Below are 27,902 nucleotides of genomic sequence, written 5' to 3'. Positions count from 1 at the left end.
GCAGATCTAAATAACCTGTTTTAACAGGAGAAACGAGTGAGCCAGAGGAGAAGGTGATGCTGTGCTGGTAGCTTTCATCCGAATGGAGGGGAGATTTTTCCGCACAGAACTGTTGCACCATCAGTCCCGTAATATCCCTCGTCTGCCATCTCGTGGCGCATTTGTGCTACTGCGTGACCTTGCCCCAAACATTTCAAAACAGGGTAAAATCCAAAACTAAAATCACAATTTAACCAAACAAATGTGACTACACTTTGGTCACATAAACAATGTGGGGGTCACATAATTTCAATGTTTGAATTTCAATTCTTATTTCTAGAAATGCCTTGTGGTTTGTACAATTTATTAAATAAAATACAGATATGTGTTAATCAAATTCCTTTGGTGCATTTCTCTGATCAGATTCAAAATTTCATCAGAGAATTTAAGGCTTCACTCTAAAGAAGCCTGATATAGAAAGTTATAAAGTCTGTCAGTTTGCAGTAAAAAATGAAAATGAAAATAATAATATACCCAATCCGTGCGAGATGAGTCCTCGCTGTTCCCTGGACTCTGCGTTGTGTGTTCTTAAGGGTTTTTGTCGGAAGGAAACGAGACAGGAATCTGACACACACGGTGGTTGAAATCGTGGTTGGGACCGTTTATTCGGACCACCCGACAGAGCAGCGGCTTCGCCTTTAGAATTCAGAGCAAATACTGCGTGTCAACATGTGTCATTAACGCAGTTATTTTTTTGATTTACAGATACAGCATATATACAGAAAAAGACAAAATGATACAAAACTAACAACTTGAACATTAAAAGTAACATTTGGCTACATTGAGGAGCTGGCGATCAGTGTTGCCTACCTTTAGAATTCAGAGCAAATACTGACCTTTGTACTACCAGCACACAGTAACAAACGCCAAGTACGGCGTTCTTCAAAGGACACACTTTACAAAGTTCCACAATCCAAAGATAAAGTCCTTCCCCTGATGCATCTGTCTGAAGCAGAAACGGTAGGTTGTAATCCGGGTAACCCAACACTGACGCAGTCGTAAGTCTGTGCTTTAAGGCCAGTAATGCCTCCTCACATTCCTCTATCCATAAAAACGGTGGCTCAGAAACCAGGCCTTTTTTTCCCCCTTCTTTTCTTCATTCTTGGGTCACCACCAGTGAGCCGATATAAGGGAGCTGCTAGGACAGAGGTACCCACTGACATACCGCCTGTAGTAGCCAGTAAACCCCAGAAATTGCAGCACCTCCCTGTGGTTTGTTGGCCTGGTCCAGTCTTTCACTCTACAAATCTTCTCTGGGTCAGTCCGGATTCCCTCAGCAGATACCAGATGACCTAGGTAGTGCACTTCTTTTCTCATTAGCTGGCACTTAGAGGGTTTAAGTCTTAGACCGTGTTCCTGGAGCCGATCAAACACCATCTTGTTTTATGAACTCCACCAATTTCCACAACATGATGCTCCCACCACCATACTTAAAGTATTTGCAAATGAAAAAGACGCTGACAAAGGAAGAATGTTCTCACAAAATTTTTATTGCATTGAAAGCTGGAATATTTGTACAAAATTATTAGTTTTATAAATAATTTTAATAAAGGAGACACAGAATGTCTTCCAGTGCAGTTTATGGCTTTGAAACCATTTTCAGAAAAACACATAAAACCACATAAAATAAATAGGCTCATGACATAAAATAATATTAGATGTTGTTATAAATACCAAAAAAAAAAAAAAATTGGTAACACTTTATTTGAAGGGGCTTGAATAAGACTGTCATGACACCGTCATAAACATGACATAACACCTGTCATGAACATGAATAAGCCTTCATGAATATTTATGACTGTTGTCATAAAGCATCATTCGGTAAATTATGACACTTTTAATACAAAGTTGACATTATTCAAAATGTCTTTGTTATGACAACTTGACATTAACCAAGAAATCATTACTGTTTAAACTTTACCTTTAATAACATAAAGTTACCTGATTTTTAAAGTGCAATCAGTAATACTTTTATAACAAATTTATATCAGTAATGATTTCTTGGTTAATGTCAAGTTGTCATAACAAAGACATTTTGAATAATGTCAACTTTGTATTAAAAGTGTCATAATTTACCGAATGACGCTTTATGACAACAGTCATAAATATTCATGAAGACTTATTCATGTTCATGACAGGTGTTATGTCATGTTTATGACAGTGTCATGACAGTCTTATTCAACCCCCTTCAAATAAAGTGTTACCAAATATTTGAATACTGACAAGGGTCTGAACCAGCCAGACATGAAATTTCATCTGCAAATCCGGAGTTTTATCCAGAAAGCATGTGTTGAAGTTACTTGTATGGGTCTCAAATTATAGGCCACTATGGTCATCAGTTCACAGCATGTTAGACTGAGTGCAAACAGTGGTTAATTGCCTTCTGGGCCTTTGACTTGCATTCAGTCCAATGCTGTATAAATAATAATCAGCCAAATTCATTAGAAGCCAGTTGTTCACATTGCATAAAGCACATACATCATACAAAAGGCATGATGAACAAACACTGAATCACATTCTTTCAGACACCTGCACAAAGAAACATTTGGTTGTTCCAGCCTCACTGCCCATCTGCCTGTATCTCAGTTGTTATTTCTTGATTATTTTGGGCATTTCAGAAGATCGTATTTCACATAGCCGATGTGGTCCACCACCCTGCGATAATTCAGGCGCCAGAAGAAAAGATCTCTGCAGAAATAAATGTTGCCTGAAAGAGAAACGTTGATGTTACAACGACCACAATGTATGCCATGTTTTGCTGACGTTTGTGCCAGGGGCGGATCTATAAAAATATTTATGGGGTGACAAGAGGGGGGTAGCAAATTTTTCAGGGGTGGCAATGCCAGCATACACTCCTGATCAAAATCTTAAGACAGTTAAAAAACTGCAAGAATTTGCATTTTGCACTATTGGATCTTAAGAAGGTTCTAAGTAGAGCTTCACAATGTTAAAAGAAGAAATCAGCGTAAGAGAAAAAAAACTTTAGAGCAGGAAATTAATTGAAAACTGCATTTACACTCAAACACGATTTTTCAGCTGATCAAAAGTTTAAGACCATAGATCAAAAATCCCCAAAAGGCCCCAAAACAGAAATCAAAGTGTCAAAAAAAGGACTCAGTAATGAGTAGCTCCACCATTCTTGTTGATGACTTCAAACAATCGTTTAGACATGCTTGATGCCAGTGCTTCCAGGAGGCTAGTGGGAACGTTGCTCCAAGTGTTGAAGATGGCTTCATGAAGGGCATCCACGGTCTGGAACTGATGTCCATTTTGTAAACTTCCCTTGCCATCCATCCCCAAATGTTCTGAATTGGGTTTAGATCTGGGGAACATGCTGGATGGTCCAAAAGAGTGATGTTATTCTCTTGGAAGAACTCCTTTGTCAGGCAGGCATTGTGAACTGCAGCATTGTTCTGTTGAAAAACCCAATCATTACCACACAGACGAGGGCCCTCAGTCATGAGGGATGCCCGCTGCAACATCTCCACATAGCCAGCTGCTGTTTGACGCCTCTGCACAACCTGAAGCTCCATTGTTCCATTGAAGGAAAACGCAACCCAAATCATGATGGCGCCCCCACCACTGTGCCATGTAGAAAACATCTCAGGTAGGATCTCCTTGTTATGCCAGTAACGTTGGAAGCCATCAAGATAAAATTTTTTCTCATCAGAGAAGACAACTTTCTTCCACCTTTCAATGTCCCATGTTTGGTGCACCCTTGCAAAGTCCAAACGGGCAATTTTGTGGCGTTGAAGAAGACGTGGCCTTTGAAGACGTTTTTTGTTTCTGAAGCCCTTCTCTCGCAGATGCCGTCTGATGGTTATTGACTTTTTTGTTCCATAACCCTCAGGATCATTTAAAAAATGGAAAATGACTGTCTTACTGCATCCAACCTCAGCAGCGATGGCATGTTGTGAGAGGCCTTGCTTATGCAGCTCAACAATCCTACCACATTCAAAGTCAGTGAGCTTTTTTGCTTTTGCCATCAGGAGGTCTTGACAGCGTAAAGACTTGACAGAAAAATACATGGAATCCAGATTTTTGCACAGCTTTTGGCATTTAAAGACTAGGGTCTTAAACTTTTGATCAGCTGAAAAAATCATGTTTGAGTGTAAATGCAGTTTTCAGAAAATTCCCTGCTCAAAAGTTTTTGTCTCTTGCAATGATTTTTTCCTTTAACATTGTGAAGCTCTACTTAGAACCTTATTAAGATCCAAATGAGCTTCATTTAGCACTGAAGATTAAATATAATTTCTTAATATAGTATAGTTAATTATTTTTATCTTTCATACTTCTGCTAATTGATATGCATTACTGGACTGGACAGTGCCTATTATTCGCTATGTGATTCATTGAGTCCAGAAAACTATTTTATCCCAATGCAGGACGAGCAGAAATCTGTCACAAAAATATTCGTAGCGCCATCATTTGTTATCAGATATATCTATTAAATATGACTTAAAATAAAGAGGAGAAACTAGTGTTTGACAAATTCTCCGTGATACAAATCTATAAATAATTTTGTTTCTGTTAGTTCTGTGTCAAGATCCAAGAAGGGGCAAATTTCTCTTATACTGGTCAATCGTTTTATTTTAAATATGCTGTAGGAACCTAGTTCAATGATTAGTTCAGTTTTTGTCACTTGATTAACTTTTATGAATTGCAGCGGCTGCAGACAGTTCGCCACATTAAAGGTACAATAAAGCTGAGACACTTCTATTCTGCCTGTGTGTCTCTGTGTCGGCTTTACACGGACCCGTTGCCATGGCAACCGACAGACAACAGCTTAACGAGCGGATAGAGCAGAGATGACCGATCAGGGGAATCAACACCAAAAAACAAATATTTCCCACACAAAAAAGTAGCAAAAACACCAAAACAGAACATTCAGTCTGTTACTGTCAGGCTTGATGTCTATATTGTCATTATTAAGGTTTCGCCTGAGCACAGTGGTGGTTGATTAGTTGATTTAAACAGCTGCTCTACTGATGACTTGGTGGGCGGGTTGACCTGTTTTAGTGCTAACGGAACCAAAACACACCGCGCAGCACATGTTAGGTTATCAAAGTCAATAGAAGGCTAGCAACAGTTAGGCTAGTATAACTGACCCACTGCTCATTTCTTCAATGTTTTCTTTAAGTTAAAACTTTTTCCTCAACTGTTAAATCTGAAGCCCTTGTTATCTAATTCATAGGATTGAAGTAACCGCTAAACATTTTTCAGATTCTTTGCTTGACTATGGTAATTTCCTGACCACACATAATGTTGACTCAATGGACAGCAATGACGCAGGTGTGGCGCACGATAAGTTACGTAATGTCCAGTCCAGTAATTTATATCCATCCATATCAATGCTGCTGTCTGGCGCACTTCTCGCTACTCAGCAGTATGTGTCAGGTTACATTGTGTTGCATTCAATGTTGTCGGAAAAAAGAGATTTGTGCGCTTAATGTTCGATTTCCCATAACCATTTATTGAATGGTTATGGGAACAGGGGTGGCCACCCCTGTTGCCACCCCTTGCAACAGGGGTGGCAAGGCTCTCATTTGGGGTGGGAACTGCCACCTCAGTAGATAGGGGTCCAAATTTGGGTTCCTGAGCTTAGTGGTAGAAGGTATGTTTACCTTTGTGCTTGAACACATCAGAAGGATCATCAGGGACACCTGGAAAGATGGCCCTGATATATATAGGGTATCCTTTGTCAATCCTTCTGGTATTGAGATCTAACCTGTAGGGATCAGCGATAGAATGAGATCTACTGTTGGTCCTTTAACACAAAATGTGTTTAAGGATGGGTTAAATTACAGATTTTGTCTAAAAAAAGGGGGCAATTTCTACTCACCTCCAGATGTCCTCTCCACTAAAGAGAAACACTTTGTTTCTCCCTCTCTGTAGCGCTCCCTCCACCTTCTGCACACTTGGGGGCAAACCAAGTATCTCAATACTGTAGGGACCTAGCACACTGCTTCCTGTGTACACCCAGAACCTGGTTCCTAATGTAACAATAAAATATGATTAAAACTCTTTGTCTAACATGTCAGTGCTCTGATAAGCTCTTGAAAGAACACTCCTTACCTGAAAAGAAGTATATATTTTTGGTCTGAACATCCTCAAAGGCAGAGTCAATGACAGCAGGTAGAGCTGGCCAACTCTGAGAAATGGAAAATGGTCCCTTTTGACCTTCGTCTCCCTTGCTTGGTACCTTCCAGAATTGCCTGTTAACCAGAAAAGCAAGATTGGCACCTCATCAGGTTATGTTCCTAGAACATAAGTAGAACTAGCTATTTGCTTACCCATCTTTGAAGAAATGCAGATGTCTCTGAATCACAGTGATGGTGTCAAACTTGAGGATCTTGCAGGGGTCTTTGGTGGGATCTACAGTGGATGGCGTTGTCACTACAGATGAAACAGTTGGGTCCGGTTCTGCTGTGGTGCTGAGAGTAGGACCAGGGCCTGTTTTATTTCCTGTAAAATATGGGAATATTCTTGGTTAAGGCAAAGTTTTCATGTGTTTGATGAGATTCATCGTGAAAGAGTACTGAGTTGTCCGCTCACCGTAGAGGAACTGAATGCCATCAATGTCATCCTGATCCAGGGAGAAATCCTCCACATAGCTGTACCAGGGGAACATGAGAGCGTTTCTAACGGTGGAATGATACAAACCCAGGGAGTGTCCAAACTCGTGGGCAGCCACCAGGAACAGGCTAACACCTGGAAGATAGCCGGTTAGAAATTTCATAAATCTCATAAAATGATAAATGCTGAACAAATTCTTCCATTCATGTCGCTCACCCAGGTCAGGACAGAAACCCCATCTCTGGTCTCTATCATAATTGTCAGTGGTGCTACACCACAATTTTAAGTCTGTCCTCCCGTCAGTCGTACATTGGTAGTATGCCCGGCCCTGATGTACAAAAGGAAAGTGGCAGGGATCTCCCTCTGAGTTTCCTCCAATTACGGTAGTGTCTGGACAAACAGACAAAATAACTGTGGTTAAACAAAGCAACAAGCCACTGTGGCAGGACTTTCACACCTTGTGTTTTCTGTTACCCACCACGTTTGGGACAGAAGCCCCATTTCTGGTCTCTATCATGGCTGTCAGTCGTGGCACACCACAATTTGCCGTCTGTCCTCCCCTCACTAGTACATGAGTGGTATTCCTTGCCCTGGTACACAAAAGGAAAGTGGCAGGCATCTCCCTCCGAGGTTCCTCCAGTTACAGCAGTGTCTGGACAAAAAGAGACAAAATAACTGTGGTTAAACAAAGCAACAAGCCACTGTGGCAGGATTTTCAAGCATTGTTTCCTGTTACCCACCACGTTTGGGACAGATGCCATATTTCTTGTCTGTGTCATAGTTGCTAGTGGTGGCACACCAGCGTTTTCCGTCAATGCGGGTGTCGGTGGTGCAGCTCTTATACATCCTACCCAGGAAGATGAAGGGGAAGACACAGGGGGCTCCATCCGCATTTCCGTCAAATGTGAACAAGACTATGAGGATTACAGTTGAAAGTGTAGTTGGATGAGTTCCAGTTTTCCTTCACAACCTCATAAACATAATGGATAACTTCAGGCTCGTCATTTTTGTCATGCTTACGTTCACTTTGGCAGAGGCCGTATTTCTTGTCTTTGTCGTAGTCGGCTGTGGTTGCACACCAGGGCAGGTTGTCGGAACGGCCTTCAGTGATGCAGCTGGTGTATAATTTCCCGAAGTAAGTGAAGGGGAAGTGACACACGGCGTTTGCTTCACTGCCAAAGTAAGTCCTCAGCACTGAGAAGACAGATTGGATTGTGTGTTAAAGGAAATATGTGCAACAACACCAGAGGAAGGAGGAAGGTAGAAGCACGTGATTTCTGAGGTGTAGTTACCTTGTCCTTTTCCCAGAGTCCAGTATTCATCATCGTCAAAGTGGGCGTCCCCCTGAATGCCCTCACCAGGAGCAAAGGCGTGAGCTAGAACGCCACTCTTACCATCAAAGGGAAATTGATCCCTGTGGTCTAGAAAGAACATGAAGCAGCTCATCAATGTTTGATTTTTAGGATTCAGCTTCTTGATTTGTTAGGGTGCAAAAGTTTGACTTAGAAATGTAAAAAAGACCACATACCACCTGTTCCAAAGGAGATCATGATGTCTGCTTCGCCTTGAAAAAGGCGGGTAAACGTCAGAGGAGTGACATCACTCCACACCTTGAAGGCTCTTGCAAAGACATCTTCAATCAGAACGCTTTCTATGTCAGGAGAATAGCTCAGGATCCTGAAGACACAGCGAACTCAAAATTACTAGCTGATCCAGTCTGATGGAAACTTATCAGTACTTTTAGTCCAGGTCGGTACCAAAACGCTGTTTGTCAACGTCCTCGGATGTCCAGTCAAGGGATCCGGGTCACAGCACCAAATTAACGTGGAAAAAATTATTACCTAACACTGTTCAGGTGAAATCACTCAATCAGGTTTATTCATATATTGTGCACAATACAGAGAGTTTGTGGGACAATCAATAATGAAGCAGTTCTGGATGGAAAGCTCTCCCAGGCAGAGTCAACACAAGTTTTATATCAAGGATAAGGAATTCAAAACAAATGGGTGAGACAGTCTGGTTCTCATGCAGCTGTGGGGAACAACTTCCAACCTTGTACACGTAACCCAAATAGTTATTTTGGTGAGAGTTCACAAGCATTTCATATAACAGATTTTAACTTATAGTAATTTTCCACCACAAGCTACAAGAGAGAGTTTTCTGAAAGTATAGTTGTGTGTGTAGCACAACATGTCATGATATAATTTGCTTCTGATTTTAGGCTTTTTGATTTTAGGTTTTTATTAAAGATGTAACCTACAAAGGCAAAAATATTTCTGGTGAAAACGCATGAGGCACAGGGTATTTCAATTTTCATTTTTCTCTTTATTTGCAGGTTTTCAAGCATTTTAAGTTATCATTATTTAAACTTCCCTTTGCATGCCATAGCATTAATCAATGCCATCTGAACATCTATGATTTGTTCTTTTGTATAAAGTGCTATTAAAAAAAATTGAAACGTTGCCTTAAAAACCAATTTATTAACAAGCAAAAGTTTTTTATATATATATATATATAACTAGAACATATTTGCTAGAATAAAAAATATCTCACTCTGTAATCATTAATGTAATGACACATAGTATTTCTTCCTTCCACTCACCTGTATGTAATATCGTTATGGTCCCATTTGGGTTCCCCGCCAAATAAGTTGTAATTGGCCACATCAGGAACACCACAGCGAGGTCGCTTCATGGCCTCCAGTGTCAGCTTGTCCAGTTCTCCAGTCTCCTTCAGACCCATCTGTCTCTGCATCATCTTCAGAGACTTTGCTATGGACACCTTGGACCGGAAGTCACCGTGCTGCTCCGTCTCTATGTAACCAAATTTTTTCAGATAACTCTGTCAAACAAGACAAAACACATCAGAGCTCAGCCAAACACTCCCATTCTCAATTTGTGTAATGTCACACATTTATAAATTGTTTTCATAAAAGACAACTGTAGCTTTAATTTAGAAAGGACATATTTTCATTAACATTGTGATATCAGTCTCTGTTCAGGTAATTTGTTTCCCCCGGACAACTTTATTAAAACTCCGTTCAGGGAGTCTCAGAACATAGACATAATATAAGGATAGACGCCTCATGGACCGCTCTCGCCTATTGTGGCTGACGAGATTTAGAGCGGCCATCTTGGAGCGGTCCACCACTCCACTCAGTGTTATGTGTTTAGCAGGCACAATAACGCATTTTATCCATCATAACACACTTTTTTGTTACTGGAAACCTTATTCAAACATCTATCAAAGCAACATTTATAAACAATTGTATTTTTAATTATGTTTTTAATACATAATTCATCATATTTAAATATGCTTAGTGGCTATAGCAAAAGAATAGGAATGGAATATTCTAATATCGATGTATGAAGAGCATATTACCAAGCACACAGCCGTTCATAATTTATTTAATACATTATTTAGTAATATCAGTGCATATTTATATAACTACACAAACACTAATAAATAAAGATTAATAATGATACAAATAAATAATGATTAATACTGAATTTTATATATATATAAACATGTATGTCTATGTTTTTCAGCCGACGAGTCCAAAATCCGATGTGAGATTCATCCATGCTGCAGTGAATCCGTCTCTCTTTATAGATATCTCCCTCTTCTTCCTCACATCGTCTTTATGAAACTTTCAAAACAAAAACGGAAGATTTAGGATGTATCTTACTTTTGACAGAGTATTGGTTAATGTTATAACACATAATATAAGTTTTATAATATGTGTTATATTGTTTCATTTCTAATATAGGCTCTTGTGTCAGATAATCTAAGTCAATGTTAGAGAATAATTAATTTTTTTAGATTTACGGAATCTCAGTTAGCCTTCATAGCGGGGCTGAACCCCGGTGTTACACCAAGCACTGTAGCTAATATTAGCTGCTATCTCGCCGGTGGACATAAATACAGTAAAGTAATATTCTAATCACAATATATACACAACAATATGTCCATCTTACTTGTGAAATGTTGTCTGTGGCGCCCTCACATCAATAATCCACAGATCCGAACAACAATATCCCTCAGTGCTGAGGCATCTTCTGCTGTTTTGATTGAGCAAAGTAGGAGGGTATACCGCTCCAAGATGGCCGCCGTATTTCCTGCGCCGGAGCGGCCAATGCGAGGTCTACCCTTATATTATGTCTATGATGCCCACGCTCCAAGCGGGCGGGTAACGTCCTCTCGAGATATATCGAATACTCCGCGATACTTTAAGGAACTTCAACATTTCGGTTGAAAACCTCAGAGTTAAGGTTTCAGTCATCACATTTGCTAGAGTTTTTATTATATAATACCTCTAGATAGCCCGTAGTCAGACGAAGAAGTTCACCTGCTATACTGTAAAGATGTAAGTCTTATTTATTTGTGTACTAGCAGTCGCTTGTTGCTTCTCAGTGTTCATAAGAACGTTATTTACCGTCAGGGCATTGCCTCAATTGCTATATTTATTGGTGCAGACAGCAGTGGTTTCTGACATGAGCAATATGGGCAAACGCCCAGGGCATTATATTTTTAGGTATGGCATGAGACCACCTCAGATTTGAAGCGCAGAGATGGAAGCAAAGCAGAACAAAGAGTGTTCTGCTTTTAATATTGGTAAAATTCATTAAGTATTTAATATCTAGGTGTTTTATGGAAATATGGATCTTTCAGATCAATGTGAGACGCAATTTTGATCAAATTTCACATTTTATCGTGTAATTTAGCTCGAGTCGCTGGTTTTGGTCTTGACTCGGTATCTGACCCTAAAAGTCTTGGTCTTGTCTCGGTCTCGATTCACTCTGGTCTTGGTCTTGACTTGGTCTCAACATCCCTCAGTCTTGGTCTTGACTTGGTCTCGGGTTAGGTGATCTTGACCACAACACTGCCATCTGCTACTCACTTCTGCCAGCTCCACATCTGCCACATTTTTGACGATGTTCCCTGGGAAGGTGACAAAGACTGACTTGACAGGACGGCTCCATCCGTTCTGCACGCCTATTCCCAAAAGTAAACACACCACTGACGCACAGCACCTCATGGCGAGCTCTGCTGCGGCACAAAATGCAACAAAAATGCTAAAACTAACTTCAAAGACAGATAATCAAGTGTGAACCAAAGTCAAAAGAAAAAAAAATCTCAGAAGATCGGCAAAGTTTCCACTTCAGTGATGCCTTCTGTGTTTTGGAAGTTGGTCCCTGTTGCTGCCTGTCTGAACTGTGCTGCTGGTTGGGGTTGTAGATGTTGTATTTATACAGAGTAGAGTCTTAGTCATCAAACCCTCGCTCCCGCCTACTGTAACATCAGTTCTGTGCAGAAATTTACAGGCTGGGGAAATTTCTAAAACATCCACAGGTAACACTTTATTTGACGGGGTGTGAATAAGACTGACATGATACTGTCGTAAACACTTGTCGTAAACATGAATAAGTCTTCATGAATATTTATGACTGTCAAAGTGTCATTCTGTAAATTATGACACTTTTAATACAAAGTTGGCATTATTCAAAATGTCTTTGTTATGACAACTTGACATTAACCAAGAAATTATGATCTGACATACATTTGTTATAAAAGTATTACCGATTAAACTTTAAAAATTAGCTTTACGTGGTGATGTTATATTGCTCTGACACTGTTTACATTTCTTAAATTAATTGATCCTAAAGTAGTGCAATACACCATCTCCACCAGTGAGAGGCAGCAGTGTACAAACAGGCGCACAGTGCCTTGGTCTTCTTGGTAAAGAAGAAATCTATCATCTTGTGGGCCCCATAGACATGAATTACTCATGTTCATGACAGGTGTTTATGACAGTGTCATGTCAGTCTTATTCACACCCCGTCAAATAAAGTGTTACTCATCCACATTTATTTCATACCTACTAACTAATGAGTGGATAATAAGTTTATGTTTTTCTTTCTTTTAAAACTTTTTCCATGTAAAGTGTGACTATTTATCTCTTGCACATCAAACATGTTTTGCTTCTTTGTATAGCACTGCTAAGAAAACGCTGCTTATTAAGATTTTGCTTCTTACTCTGACAGATATGTAAAAATAGAATTAACCCATGTATAGTTGATTAGATGATCAAATCAACTTGCATAGATTGTTTACATAATTATGTGTAGCAAATATCTGCTTCCACATTTTTCTATAGAGTTCTGCTTCCTCTGTTTTAGAAGCTGGATGCAGAATTGCAAAATTAGGTCAAGGATAAAGCAGAATAAGAAAACTGTGTTCTGATGCTTTATGTACTCAGTCTCTTGAGTGTCTTTACTTTTGTTTGATTAATAGCAATAGTGATGAAAACTTTACTCAATTTCATTAAATAGACTAAAAGTAAGAGATAGAAAAGGGAATAAAACAGCTACCAAATGAATCAAACATTCTTATTAATTTTTTTCTCACAGTTTCCCTACATCATTGTGTGTTTGGTCTGATTTTTGAGAACTATCTATCTCCTCACTGTAGCTGTTGATGCTATAGTCCACTAACTTCACTCAGAAATTACCCAGATCATAAATAATGACGCATACGTGTTATTTAACAGCATATATTACCTCTCCTGTTTTGGTGATGTGCCTTCAGTCAAAAGAGTCTTTCTCATGCAAGTTTCTTCCCATATATTTCAATAACATTTCTCTTATTAAAAACAATTTGTGTGTTCAACTATGAACTTGACAGATAAAAATAAGAGCATCACTATTGTGGGTGATGCAAGATGGATATGTAAGATGCATGGTGGTAGACAGGGCCGACCCAAGGCAAAAGCAAACCAAGCAGCCGTTTAGGGCCACCCCTCAGTTGAGCTGATTTTATTTATTTATTTAGTAATAATTTCTATATCATTATGATATCAAAGGCACAAATTTCAATATGAAGTGATTTGTTTTTACAAAAATATATATTTGATAATGTATGTAGAAAACATTATTTTATGGATTAAAAAAATAAAAATTTCTGGGGCCCCCTGGTGGCCACGGCAGGTACCGCACACTTCACCGGTAACATGAGCTGCTGTGCAATGAGCAGAGCGCATCCAAACATCCAAAGCTCCGGTCATAAAAAGCAAAACGATGTCTCAAAAAAGGACTTATCCTTCAAGGAGGGAAAAAACAAAAAAGATCAGAAAAAAGCCAAGATAAAGGTTTGTTTTGATGTGCCTTGGTAATGTAATGTAATGAAAATGATTAGTAAAGCTACTGGCTTGATAGCGACCTGGAACAGTCCAGTTCAACAGCCAAACATTTATGCTAGGCTCTTTGTCTTTGTGTGACACTGAGTTTAAACTTTAAATGAGTTGATTCTCATGGTTGGCTCTGTATATTTCTGAGGTATTTTTGGCTTCAAAACGCCGTGTTTGATAACGTTTGGTAACAATAATTAAAATTTCTCGATGTTTGACATTGTGTAGCAAAAGGTTTTTTACGTCAGGCTACACAGCTGCTGTATCGATGAGCTGCTCTATGCTGTAGTTGAGGATATGTTGTTTGCTGCTGAGCAGAATAATTTTGTGGCTAAAAACTCACCTGGTATAAATTAAATTTTTAGCTATTGGAGTAATGCTTAAGAGAAATTTATTTAATCAAAGAATGTCATGAATATATGTGTAGGGCTACATCGATTGCAATTTTCTGGCCGATACCTGGTTACTAATCTTTAAAAAGCCCGACCTGCCGATTTTGATTTTAGCTGAAATAATTGTTTTTGGTCTGAAATGTCACTGAATATAGCAAGAAAGTCAGTGAGTTGAAACAGTGGGGTGAATATTGTTAACTGTCAAACCTCTCACTGTAGAGCAGAAGAGGATGGAGGCTGATTTTTAAATCTTTGCTGATGAATATAAGATTAGGGGATAAGATGGGCTTTGTAGTGATTTGGGTTTTTTGTGTGTTTATTTAGGATTCTGTGTTCTGTTGAGTCTTCTTGTTGTCCCATCTACCATTTGATGGTCCCCAGCTGTCCGTTCTTTCTCCTGATTATATCCCTGTGTATTTAAACCCACCTGTGTTCATTGTTGGATCCTTGTCTTGTCGCATCTAGTCTGCCGTCAAGTCTGTCATTAGTTTTTTAACAGCCTTGTCACTCAGGTGGATTATACTTCCAAAAATTACTAAATGCAATATTGTCACAGTTTTCATCAAGCTCATGTTTAGTGACAGGAGAATCAATGAAACCATATTTAATTGTCATCTGTTTTAATTATTAAAAGGATTTGTCTAATTCTGGTTTATGTTGAACGTCAGTGGTTGTGTTGAGTTTTCTTTTATGTCATAGACAGATTTGACAATAAAGACATTTGATGTTTTAGTGTCTTGAGAGTGCAGTGCCTGTTGGGGCGTTTGCTTTTTCTTGGATTTCTAATTGGCTCCGATCCCTTATATTTGGCTACATGTTGAATTTTAGTTCTGCAACAGGATTAAATCTGTTTCTGCTGTGCAAAACTGATATATCTTTGCTAATCAGACTACAAATAATAGTGAAACTTTCTAAAGTCTAAGTCATAAAAAACACCATAATCTACAATTAAGAAAACCAGTAACAAACATTACATTTTGATGGGAGCCATCATCAATACACATCAGATATGTTGGTCAGTGTTCATTTTATTTTGACCACTGAAGACAAATATCCTCCTCTGATGCACGACCAAATGGTCAACAACCCATGACGCAGCATGGCTCATCGCGCTTTTACTTTGGAAACCGAAACGCAAAATGAAGCACTCCCGTGATCCAGGTAATGCGAGGCATTGTTTGTTGCCAGTCACGTGGTTCTCAACAAGATGACACAAGCCTTGAAGCGGGGCTTCATCGGACACGCCCCCTTTTTACTTGGTACAAACCTCGAATCCTGGATTCATTTAGCCCATCACTATTAAATTAATCATTTAATTCCCTAAAACCTGGGTCCGCTGAGTTTGCCTCACCACCTTCACAGCATATCAAGAACCCGACCAAAACTAACTGCGGTGAGGAACTCAAAAAAGGAAAAAGAAATATAATCTACAACATGGACCTTGCACATCGGAATGAGTTGATATCTACAATTAAGGACTACGTGGAGATTATGGCAGAACCATACTTGGCCTTCAGACACCTTGGGGTCGCCATCAGACTCCTGTTTTTGCAGAAGGACTGGTCCGACCATCTCCCGTCCGTGGGGTTGGTGGAGCTTGTAGTGGGAAGATTTAAGGTTACTATAATTAGCTGAATCATTAAGATCCTTCTGAAGCAGGTTTTCTGAGCTTAACATGACAATGGCGCCATTGACTTTAGCAATACAATGAAGTCATTGAATTGTTCCTTTATCTCTCCTGGCTCCTAGTGAAGAAGACACATGTGTCTGTTGTCCAGTCTGCTTTCTGTCCTGTAACCAAGTAGATTACCAAACTATGTTATCTGAATGAACCTCTACCTATAAAACTGTAAGTTGTGTTCTGCTCGGGACTCTTTCTCCTGACTGCGTTCAGTGAACGTTTGAACACTGTTGAGCCTTCGAATAAATACTGATTAAGAATATTTTATTCCTTTATTTAACCAGGTAAACCCCATTGAGATCTAGATCTCATTTTCAAGGGGGACCTGGGCAGAGGTCTGCAGTACATACACACACCTAGGGAGAATTTTAGAGAGACCAATTAACCTGACAGTCATGTTTTTGGACTGTGGGAGGAAACCGGAGTACCCGGAGGAAACCCACACATGCACAGGGAGAGCATGCAAACTCCATGCAGAAAGACCGGGGCCGGGAATCGAACCCAGAACCTTCTTGCTGCAAGGCAACAGTTCTACCAACTGCGCCACTGTGCAGCCAATATATTCTTTGTCTGGTTCTTGAAACAGTTTTGCCTCACTCTTTGTTAAAGGAAAATTTCCACAACAATTTGCAGTCACGAACAGGATCCGGCGAGGTGGAGAGGTCAAGGGCGACAAGAGATCGAATGCATTGGCCAATCTGAGGAGTTTGTCTTCAGCTCACCTCCAAATTGAACGAGGGAAGCTGGAGGTCTCGTCCCTGTGACTGCCGACTGACTGGATCCATAAGAACCTCAATAAATTTATTGGGTGAGGACTGTTTCAATTGTTTTTTTGTTTTTTTTTTGTTTGTTTTTTTTCATATCTGCTGGGACAGGCTCCGACTGCTGGTGAGCAAAATTTAACTATCTAAGGAGTAGATAGTGGGTATTTTTAATCTTTTTCCGCCTTTAACAAAAGAAAGTAATTATCTAAAAGTCATATAGTGGGTATTTTTAATCTTTTTCCACCTTTAACGAAAGAAAGTATCTATCTAAAAGTCAGATAGTGGGTATTTTTAATCTTTTTCCACCTTTAACGAAAGGAAGTAACTATCTAAAAGGCAGATAGTGGGTATTTTTAATCTTTTTCCACCTTTAACGAAAGAAAGTAACTATTTAAAAGGCAGATAGTGGGTATTTTTAATCTTTTTCCACCTTTAACGAAAGAAAGTAACTATCTAAAAGGCAGATAGTGGGTATTTTTAATCTTCTTCCACTTTTAAGGAGAGAAAGTAAAAAAAGTAGATAGTTACTTTCTATCTTCTGATAGTGGTTTTGTGTTTGAATGCGGCTGCCCTTTCCCCTTTAAACACACTCGGCTTGGTAGGTCGTCGTCAGTTTAATTTTGCCGTGAGATATTTGACCAAAAAGAAACAGTGAATTCAGTCGTGAACAAGTCAAAGCTACATCCATGATGCTGAGCACCTAAAACTTTAATAGGTAGAGTCCAACTTCCTTTCAAAATGTGGCCTCTGAGGCAGACATCAAAAGACTGATTTGGGCCCCATGGAGGCTTGGGCTGGCCCTGTCTGTTCTTCGCTGTAATTGTTGCAGGTCCCAGGTGGAGGGACAGGCGGGCAGATCCAAATAACCTGTTTTAACAGGAGAAACGAGTGAGCCAGAGGAGAAGGTGATGCTGTGCTGGTAGCTCTCATCCGAATGGAGGGAAGATTTTTCCACACAGAACTGTTGCACCGTCAGTCTCGTAATGTCCCACGTCTGCCGTCTAGTGGCGCATTTGTGTTACTGCGTGATATTGCCCCAAGCATTTCAATACAGGGTAAAATCCAAAACTAAAATCACAATTTAACCAAAGAAATGCGACCACACTTTGGTCACATAAACAATGTGGGGGTCACATAATTTCAATGTTTGAATTTCAATTCTTATTTCTAGAAATGCCTTGTAGTTTGTACAATTTATTGAATAAAATACAAATATGTGTTAATCAAATTCCTTTGGTGCATTTCTCTGATCAGATTAAAAAATTTCATCAGAGTATTTAAGGCTTCACTCTGTGTTCATTTTATTTTGGCCACTGAATAAAAATGGCCAAAATAAAGGCCAATATATATATATGTGTGTGTCTGTGTGTGTAATATATATATACACAATTTATGGAAACCCAGCATGTTAAGTCTTCTGGTAAATAGTTTTTGTACAACGACCTGTCTCGGAAAGCTAATTGTACTATAATTGATTTTAAGAGATTTTTTTATTGAGTTTTTCACCATAATCCTCATTATGCCATTTAATATAGTTGATCGGTGGAACTCTGTTACATTTGTAGTAAAGAATGAATAGTAATCATGTTTCTTATGCACTTTTCAGCTGCTTGAAAAAAACAAAACAGATTTTACATTTTTCAGTCTATATCAAGAAAATACACAGGCAGATGAAATTAAGCTGCAATTTCATTAAGACTCAGAAGTCATTGTGGTGTTTAAACACTAGGGGGAGATGTGCGCACATTTGATGATGATGAACACAGGCTTTTGTCTTAGTTACCCTACGTTACCTGGTATCTTTCAGTATCTGTTTAATAAAGCAATGCAAGGAAGACAAAGTAGGGAAGAAAGAAATTGATTTGCCATATACAGTTTTTTTTTCTTTCCAGATATCATTTCAGCCCTGTCACTCGCAAATTAGAAGTTTCTCATGAAAGTAAATTTATTTACTGGTTTATTGAATGAAGGCAGATGTGTATCATTTTCTTGAAAAAGTACAATATTGTATAAGTAGGATGAAAACTTATTTTGAGTAGACTGGTTTGTTTGGTTGTTGCTTGTTTGAATGGCGACAATTGTTGAGTATACATAATACCCAAAACTGTAACATTTATAGCCTGAGCTAATTTGCAATGCATCTATGCAGTCGGCGGTCCTTAACATAGTCAGTCATTGTTAATGAAGCTGGCTGCACAGAGCGTACTGTCTCAAAGCATAATAATGTGAAGTTTATTGGAAAAAAAAGGGTGGGACGGAAGAAGAGTGCTAAGATGCAAAGATCGACCTAAATAATAAACATGACTAAAGTAAAGCATATTGTTACTATTAACATTCTTATAGTTTGGCATAGCTTTAGAATTGATAAAAGCATCATGTTCACCCATGTGTTAGCTGTTGTTGCTGTTGTCATTGTTCCCCATTTGTAGCTGATTCAAAGAGCTGAAGTCCCCAGAGTAGAAAAGTTTGGAAAATAAACCACTCCTGAAACAGAGACAACTTCAGAAAAATAGTACCTGAGCTAAAAAGAGGGCTTGTTTATGGAACCAACTAGTTTATTATCGTCTTAAAAATGATCAGTTTTTAACCTGAAAATAAAGATTGCATTGCCTTACATGCCTTAAATGCAGAAGGAGCTTCAAGCAAGAACAGAGGAAATGTATTGTGAGGCACATAGAAATATTTTTCACTGAATCAATATTTTTATTATAGAAATAAAAGGTGAATGGACTTATACAATATTTGGATTCTCTTAAACTTTTTCATATTTTCTTTTGTATCAAAATACAAGCTTGGTGTTTATTACCACGTGCTCATGAAGCCATTTTGGTTTTCTGCAATATTAACATTCCTTCTTTGCCTTTGAGGGGCATTTATAATCTGAAGTGAAACTCTCTCATGGTTTAAATGTAAAAAATAAACATTCATTAACATTGCGACACAGATTTCTGTAACAGGTCTTTAGTTTCCTGCGCAGCTTGACTGAATCTGGTTTTGGGAGTCTGTGTCTATGAAGACAAAAAGAGCCATCTGTTTACTCCCAGCTCAGTATCAATCACAGTTTTGATGTCGCCACAAAGAGGGAAACGCAAGATGCTGAACACGCATTCACGCAAATGAAATCTGAAGGACAGAATCTTATAATAAGGCACAGGAAAGTTTAATATTTTAACCAGGAAGGGTCAGACAAAATTTATGTTTGTGTGTGGAAGATTTAGCTTTTTTTTTTCCACACTACCCACACAAGGCAATATGGATTCATGCTATTTTATTATTCTGAGTCTATTGTCTGAGTGTTGCAGCTGAAATTGAGATTCATTTGACAAGGCAACATATTTCCAATTTGTCGCTGTCCAATTTTGGTGAGTCTGTGTGAATTGTTGTCTCACTTTCCTGTTCCTACTTGACACGAGTGCTTGGTGTGACAGTTTGCTGTAGCCAATCTACTTCAAGATTCAGTGTGTTGTGTGTTTACAAATGTACATAAACATTACTTGCTTAATTATTTATCTTTATTTTAGTCTGCCATTCTCCTCTAACATCACCAATGTATATTTGTATACATTCACCTGCTTCTCACTGACCATCTTCATTTTGTCTTATTTCTTTCTAAGTTTTTCTAAATAATATCTTGCTTCATTGTTTCCATGGAATGTTCTTGTTTTATGAACTCCACCAATTTCCACAACATGATGCTCCCACCACCATACTTAAAGTATTTGCAAATGATAAAGACGCTGACAAAGGAAGAATGTTCTCACAAAATTTTTATAGCATTGAAAGCTGGAATATTTGTACAAAATTATTAGTTTTATAAATAATTTTAATTAAGGAGACACAGAATGTCTTCCAGTGCAAGTTTATGGCTTTGAAACCACTTTCAGAAAATCACATAAAACCACACCAAACAAACAGGCTCATGACATAAAATAATAATATTAGATGTTGTTATGAATACCAAAAAAATGATTTGAATACTGACAAGGGTCTGAACCAGTCAGACATGAAATTTCATCTGCAAATCCCGAGTTTTACCCAGAAAGCATGTGTTGAACTTACTTGTAAGGGTCTCAAATTATAGGCCACTACGGTCATCAGTTCACAGCATGTTAGAATGAGTGCAAACGATGGTTACTTCCTTCCGGGCCTTTGACTTGCATTCAGTCCAATGCTGTATGAGTAATAATCAGCCAAATTCAATAGACGTCGGTCGTTCACATTGCATAAAGCACATACATCATACAAAAGGCATGATGAACAAACACTGCATCACATTCTTTCAGACACCTGCACAAAGAAACATTTGGTTGTTCCAGCCTCACTGCCCATCTGCCTGTATCTCAGTTGTTATTTCTTGATTATTTTGGGCATTTCAGAAGATCGTACTTCACATTGCCGGTGTGGTCCACCTGCCTGGCAGAATTCAGGCGCCAGTAGAAAAGATCTCTGCAGAAGTAAATGTTGCCTGAAAGAGAAACGTTGATGTTACAATGACCACAATGTATGCCATGTTTTGTTGACGTTTGTGCATTTGTGTTCCCGAGCTTAGTTCTAGAACGCATGTTTACCTTTTTGCTTGAACACATCATGAGCATCATTAGGAACACCTCCAAAGCTGGCCTCGGTATATTTGGGGTATCCTTTGTCAATCATTTGGTTCTTGAGATCAAACCTGTAGGGATCAGAGATAGATTGAGATCGACTGTATGTCCTTTAACAAGATGGGTTAATTTATAGATCTTTTGTCTTAAAAAGGGGGGCAATTTCTACTCGCCTCCAAAAGTTTTCTCCACTGAAGAGAAGCACTTTGCTCTTCCCTCTCTGTAGCGCTCCCTCCACCTTCTGTACACTTGGGGGCAAACCAAGCTTCTCAATACTGTGGGGACCTAGCACACTGCTTCCTGTGTACACCCAGAACCTGGTTCCTAATGTAACAATAAAATATGATTAAAACTCTTTGTCTAACATGTCAGTGCTCTGATAAGCTCTTGAAAGAACACTCCTTACCTGAAAAGAAGTATATTTTTTTGGTCTGAACATCCTCAAAGGCAGAGTTAATGACAGCAGGTAGAGCTGGCCAACTCTGAGAAATGGAAAATGGTCCTGTTCGACCTCTGTCTGTCTTGCTTGATACCTTCCAGAAATACCTGTCAATCAGAAATGCAAGATTAGCACCTCAATAGGTTATGTTTCTAGAACATAAGTAGAACTAGCTATTTGCTTACCCATCTTTGAAGAAATGCAGATGTCTCTGAATCACAGTGATGGTGTCAAACTTGAGCATCTTGCAGGGGTCTTTGGTGGGATCTACAGTGGGTGACACTGTCACAACAGATGAACTAGTCGGATTAGGTATTACTGTGGTGTTGAGAGTAGGACCAGGGCCTGTTTTATTTCCTGCAAAATATGGGAATGTTCTTTAAGGCAAAGTTTTCATGTGTTTGACGAGATTTATTGTGAAAGAGTACTGGGTTGTCCGCTTACCGTAGAGGAACTGAATGCCATCAATGTCGTCCTGATCCAGGGAGAAATCCTCCACATAGCTGTACCAGGGGAACATGAGAGCTCCTCTAATGTTGGAGTGATCCAAACCTAGGGAGTGTCCGAACTCGTGGGCAGCCACCAGGAACAGGCTAACACCTGGAAAATAGCCGGTTAGAAATTTTACCATCTCATAAAATGATAAATGCAGAACAAATTCTTGCATTCGTGTTGCTCACCCAGGTCAGGACAGATACCCGATTTCTTATCTCTATCATAGTTGCCAGTGGTGGCACACCACAATTTGAAATCTGTCCTCCCGTCAGTTGTACATTCATCGTATACCTTCCCCCGAAATACAAAAGGAAAGTGGCAGGGATCTCCATTTGAGCTTGTCACAATTACGGTAGTGTCTGGACAAAAAGAGACAAAATAACTGTGGTTAAACAAAGCAACAAGCCACTGTGGTAGGACTTTCACGCCTTGTGTTTCCTGTTACCCACCACGGTTGGGACAGTAGCCAAATTTTTTGTCTCTATCAAAGTTATCTGTGGTGGCACACCACAATTTGCTGCCTACGAAACCGTCACTAGTACATGAGTGGTATTCCTTGCCCCGGAACACAAAAGGAAAGTGGCAGGCATCTCCATCCGAGGTTCCTCCAATTACAGCAGTGTCTGGACAAAAAGACACAAAATAACTGTGGTTAAACAAAGCAACAAGCCTCTATGGCAGGACTTTCACGCCTTGTGTTTTCTGTTACCCACCACGTTTGGGACAGATGCCATATTTCTTGTCTGTGTCATAGTTGCTAGTGGTGGCACACCAGCGTTTTCTGTCGATGCGACCGTCGGTGGTGCAGCTCTTATACATCTTACCCTGGAAGACGAAGGGGTAGACACAGGGGGCTCCATTCGCGTTTCCGTCAAATGTCAACAAGACTGTGAGGATTACAGTTGAAAGTGTAGTTGGATGAGTTCCAGTTTTCCTTCACAAGCTCATAAACATAATGGACAACTTCAGGCTTGTCATTTTTGTCATGCTTACGTTCACTTGGGCAGAGGCCGTATTTCTTGTCTGTGTCGTAGTTGGCTGTGGTTGCACACCAGGGTATGCTGTTGTTTACGCCTTCAGTGATGCAGGTGGTGTACGATCTCCCACGGAAAGCGAAGGGGAAGTGACATACGGCACCTCCCGCATTGCCAGCATAAGTCTTCACCACTGAGAAGACAGATTGGATTGTGTGTTAAAGGAAATCTGTGCAAAGAACACCAGAGGAAGGAGGAAGGTAGAAGCACATGATTTCTGAGGTGTAGTTACCTTTTCCTTTTCCTAGAGTCCAGTATTCATCATTGTCAAAGTGGGCTTCCCCGTCAATGCCCACACCAGGAGAAAAGGCGTGAGCTAGATCGCCATGCTTACCGTCAAAGGGGTATGGATCCCCGTGGTCTAAAAAGAACATGAAGCAGCTCATCAATGTTTGATTTTTAGAATTCAGCTTCTTAATTTGTTAGAGTGCAAATGTTTGACTTAGAAATGTAAAAAAGAGCACATACCAGCTGTTTCAAAGGAGATCATGATGTCTGCATCGCCTTGAAGAAGGCGGGTAAACGTCAGAGGAGTGACATCACTCCACACCTTGAGGGCTCTTGCAAAGACATCATCAATCACATTGCTTTCCATGTCAAGAGAATAGTTCAGGATCCTGAAGACACAGCGAACTCAAAATGACTATGTGATCCAGTCTGATGGAAACTTATCAACACTTTTAGTCCAGGTCGGTACCAAAACGCTGTTCGTCAATGTCCTCGGATGTCCAGTCAAGGGATCCAGGTCATGGCACCAAATTGTTATGAAAAAAAATTATTCCCTAACACTGTTCAGGTGAAATCACTCAATCAGGTTTATTCATATATTGTGCACAATACAGAGAGTTTGTGGGACAATCAATAATGAAGCAGTTCTGGATGGAAAGCTCTGCCAGGAAGAGTCAACACAAGTTTTATATCAAGGATAAGGAATTCAAAACAAATGGGTGAGACAGTCTGGTTCTCATGCAGCTGTGGGAAACAACTTCCAACCTTGTACATGTAACCCAAATAGTTATTTTGGTGAGAGTTCACAAGCATTTCATATAACAGATTTTAACTTACAGTAATTTTCCTCCACAAGCTACAAGAGAGAGTTTTCTGAAACTATAGTTGTGTGTGTAGCACAACATGTCATGATATAATTTGCTTCTGATTTTAGGCTGTGAAATGGTTTTTATTAAAGATGTAACCTGCCAAGGCAAAAACATTTATGGTGAAATCGCACGAGGCACAGGGAAGTATGTCAGTTTTTATTTTCTCTTGATTTGCATGTTTTCCAACAATTTAAGTTATCATTATTTAAACTTCCCTTTGCATGCCATAGCATTAACCAATGCCATCTGAACATCTATGATTTGTTTTTTTGTATAAAGTGCTATTTAAAAAAAAAATCTGAAAAGCTGCATTAAAAACCAATTTATTAACAAGCAAAAGTTTTTTTATATTACTAGAATATATTTGGTAGAATAAAAAATATCTCACTCTGTAATCATTAATGTGATGACACAGTATTTCTTCCTTCCACTCACTTGTATGTAATGTTGTTATGGTCCCATTTGCGCACTCCACCATATACGACGTAATCTGCCACATCAGGAACACCACAGCGAGGTTGCTTCATGGCCTTCATTGTCGGCTTGTCCAGTTTTCCAGTCTCCTTCAGACCCATCTGTCTCTGCATCTTCTTCAGAGCCTTTGCTATGGACACCTTGGACTTGAAGCCACTGCGCTGCTCCGTCCTCATGTAACCAAACTTTTTCAGATAACTCTGTCAAACAAGACAAAACACACCAGAGCTCAGCCAAACACTCCCATTCTCAATTTGTGTAATGTCACACATTTATAAATTGTTTTCATAAAAGACGTTTGTAGCTTTAATTTAGAGAGTAAATATTTCCATTAACATTGTGATATCAGTCTCTATTCAGGTAATTTGTTTCCCCCAAACAACTTTATTAAAACTTCATTCTGGGAGTCTCAGACTAAGAAAAGAAGAATAAACCTTCTGCCAGTGTTGTAACACTTGAGATCGGTCTTGGTTTCACGACCATTTTTTGATGGTCTCGGTCTTGTCTTGGTCTTGGGCGCTGAGGACTCGGGATTTTATTTCAAGACATCAAGACTGCAACTGTGAAAATATCACTAAACGTACAGCATAGTGTCCAGTTTATTTGTTAACATCTTTGTTTTCAGGGGAAAACGCACCGATTAAAATCCAAGCAATGATGTGTTTCTGTTACTCTCCCTCCACTCCCCTCTCTTCACTTCCACGTGGCGCTCTGAGAGCAGTGGTTTTCTCTGAGCAGTAGAATATGTCTGTCTAATCGTCAGTAATAGGACAGCGCTGCAATAATAATAAGAAATCCGATGGCCACAGCTAACTCAGCAGCACTTTGCTTTCACAGATGGTGGGGACAACTAGAGCGAGGGTATGTTTTCTACGCTCCTTCACCTCACATACATTACTTCCTCCCCCGCCCCACATACATCTTTCAACCAGACGGCTATTTGTAATCCATAGATGGGGCACAGAAAATGTTTGGGCGTTATCTTTTTAGGGATGGCACGAGACCATTGCAGATTTGTAGCACAGAGATGGAAGCAAAGTAGAACAAAGAGTTTGTTCTCCATTTGATATTTGTAAAATCCATGAAGTATTTAATATCTAGGTGTTTTAATGGAAATATGGATCTTTCAGATCAATTTGAGAAGCAATTTTGATCATATTTCACATTTTATAGTGTCATGTAGCGTGGGGGGCTGGTTTTGATCTTGACCCAGTCTCGACATCCCTCAGTCTTGGTCTTGACTTGGTCTCAACATCCCTCAGTCTTGGTCTTGACTTGGTCTCGGGTTAGGTGATCTTGACCACAACACTGCCATCTGCTACTCACTTGTGCCAGCTCCACATCTGCCACATTTTTGACGATGTTCCCTGGGGAGGTGACAAGGACCGACTTGACAGGACGGCTCCATCCGTTCTGCACGCCTATTCCCAAAAGTAAACACACCACTAACGCACAGCACCTCATGGCGAGCTCTGCTGCAGCACAAAATGCAACAAAAATGCTAAAACTAACTTCAAAGACAGATAATCAAGTGTGAACCAAAGTCAAAAGAAGAAAAAAATCTCAGAAAATCGGCAAAGTTTCCACTTCAGTGATGTCTTCTGTGTTTTGGAAGTTGGTCCCTGTTGCTGCCTGTCTGAACTCTGCTGCTGGTTGGGGTTGTAGATGTTGTATTTATACAGAGTAGAGTCTTAGTCATCAAACCCTCGCTCCCGCCTACTGTAACATCAGTTCTGTGCAGAAATTTACAGGCTGGGGGAATTTCTAAAACATCCACAGGTAACACTTTATTTGACGGGGTGTGAATAAGACTGACATGATACTGTCGTAAATACTTGTCGTAAACATGAATAAGTCTTCATGAATATTTATGACTTTTGTCATAAAGTGTCATTCGGTAAATTATGACACTTTTAATGCAAAGTTGACATTATTCAAAATGTCTTTGTTATGACAACTTGACATTAATCAATAAATCATGATCTGACATAAATTTGTTAGAAAAGTATTACCGATTAAACTTCAAAAATTAGCTTTACGTGGTGATGTTATATTGCTCTGACACTGATTACATTTCTTAAATTAATTGATCCTAAAGTAGTGCAATACACCATCTCCACCAGTGAGAGGCAGCAGTGTACAAACAGGCGCACAGTGCCTTGGTCTTCTTGGTAAAGAAGATATCTATCATCTTGTGGGCCCATAGACATGAATTACTCATGTTCATGACAGGTGGTTATGACAGTGTCATGTCAGTCTCATTCACACCCCGTCAAATAAAATGTTCCTCATCCACATTTATTCCATACCTACTAACTAATGAGTGGATAATAAGTTGATGTTTTTCTTTCTTTTTAAACTTTTTCCATGTAAAGTGTGACTATTTATCTCTTGCACATCAAACATTTTTTGCTTCTTTGTATAGCACTGCTAAGAAAAAGCTCCTTATTTAGTTTTTGCTATAACATTTCTCTTCTTATTAAAAACAATTTGTGTGTTCAACTACGAACTTGACAGAGAAAAATAAGAGCATCACTATTGTGGGTGATGCAAGATGTAAGATGCATGGTGGTAGACAGGGCCGACCCAAGGCAACAGCAAACCAAGCAGCAGTTTTGGGCCCCCCCTCAGTGGAGCTGATTTTTTAGTAATAATTTCTATGTCATTATAATTACAGACACACAAATTTCAATATGAAGTGATTTGTTTTTACAAAAGTATATATTTGATAATGTATGTAGAAATCATTATTTTATGGAAGAAGCAAAACGATGTCTCAAAAAAGGACTTATCCTTCATGGAGGGAAAAAACAAAAAGAACAGAAAAGCCAAGATAAAGGTTTGTTTTATTGTGACTTGGTAATGTAATGTAATGTAAAAGATTAGTAAAGCTACTAGCTTGATAGCGACCTGGAACGGTCCAGTTCAACAGCCAAACATTTATGCTAGGCTCTTTGTCTTTGTGTGACACTGAGTTTAAACTTTAAATGAGTTGATTCTCATGGTTGGCTCTGTATATTTCTGAGGTATTTTTGGTTTCAAAACGCCGTGTTTAATAACGTTTGGTAACAATAATTAAAATTTCCCGATGTTTGACATTGTGTAGCAAAAGGTTTTTTACGTC

The 27,902-nt window shown here is 39.3% G+C and overlaps 2 protein-coding genes across 2 annotated transcripts; both read right to left on the bottom strand.

Moving 5' to 3' along the window:
* Positions 1-2,617: 2,617 nt before the first annotated feature.
* Positions 2,618-11,954, bottom strand: LOC106912965 (matrix metalloproteinase-9-like). The gene is made up of 13 exons (XM_088007405.1): positions 11,516-11,954; positions 9,218-9,456; positions 8,144-8,292; positions 7,908-8,036; positions 7,636-7,809; positions 7,356-7,529; positions 7,094-7,267; positions 6,595-6,750; positions 6,333-6,504; positions 6,115-6,254; positions 5,882-6,032; positions 5,664-5,767; positions 2,618-2,746 (listed from the first exon to the last, which is right to left on the bottom strand). The coding sequence occupies exons 1-13, from the start codon at positions 11,651-11,653 to the stop codon at positions 2,640-2,642; spliced, it is 2,007 nt and encodes a 668-aa protein (XP_087863531.1). The 5' UTR covers positions 11,654-11,954; the 3' UTR covers positions 2,618-2,639.
* Positions 11,955-20,996: 9,042 nt separating this feature from the next.
* Positions 20,997-26,563, bottom strand: LOC106928273 (matrix metalloproteinase-9-like). Its single transcript, XM_088007549.1, has 13 exons — positions 26,105-26,563; positions 24,740-24,978; positions 23,676-23,824; positions 23,440-23,568; positions 23,167-23,340; positions 22,887-23,060; positions 22,623-22,796; positions 22,123-22,278; positions 21,864-22,035; positions 21,646-21,785; positions 21,413-21,563; positions 21,207-21,310; positions 20,997-21,103 (listed from the first exon to the last, which is right to left on the bottom strand). The coding sequence occupies exons 1-13, from the start codon at positions 26,240-26,242 to the stop codon at positions 20,997-20,999; spliced, it is 2,007 nt and encodes a 668-aa protein (XP_087863675.1). The 5' UTR covers positions 26,243-26,563.
* Positions 26,564-27,902: the final 1,339 nt, after the last annotated feature.

Source organism: Poecilia mexicana, unplaced genomic scaffold (assembly GCF_051168715.1).
Source record: "Poecilia mexicana isolate PSO_F unplaced genomic scaffold, ASM5116871v1 scaffold_7, whole genome shotgun sequence".
In the NCBI taxonomy this organism is placed as follows: domain Eukaryota; kingdom Metazoa; phylum Chordata; class Actinopteri; order Cyprinodontiformes; family Poeciliidae; genus Poecilia; species Poecilia mexicana.
Note: the sequence above shows the minus strand (reverse complement) of the source record. Positions and strands in the feature narration are given on the sequence as shown.

Excerpts from the sequence above, each read along its gene's own strand:
- LOC106928273 (XM_088007549.1), bottom strand. The coding sequence starts at position 26,242 with ATGAGGTGCTGTGCGTTAGTGGTGTGTTTACTTTTGGGAATAGGCGTG. Across the intron at positions 23,569-23,675 it reads GATCTCCTTTGAAACAGCTG|ACCACGGGGATCCATACCCC; the intron begins GTATGTGCTCTT and ends TGTTCTTTTTAG. Across the intron at positions 21,786-21,863 it reads CTGCATTTCTTCAAAGATGG|GTATTTCTGGAAGGTATCAA; the intron begins GTAAGCAAATAG and ends TCTGATTGACAG.
- LOC106912965 (XM_088007405.1), bottom strand. The coding sequence starts at position 11,653 with ATGAGGTGCTGTGCGTCAGTGGTGTGTTTACTTTTGGGAATAGGCGTG. Across the intron at positions 9,457-11,515 it reads CAGATGTGGAGCTGGCAGAA|AGTTATCTGAAAAAATTTGG; the intron begins GTGAGTAGCAGA and ends CTTGTTTGACAG. Across the intron at positions 2,747-5,663 it reads TGATGTGTTCAAGCACAAAG|GCAACATTTATTTCTGCAGA; the intron begins GTAAACATACCT and ends TTTCTCTTTCAG.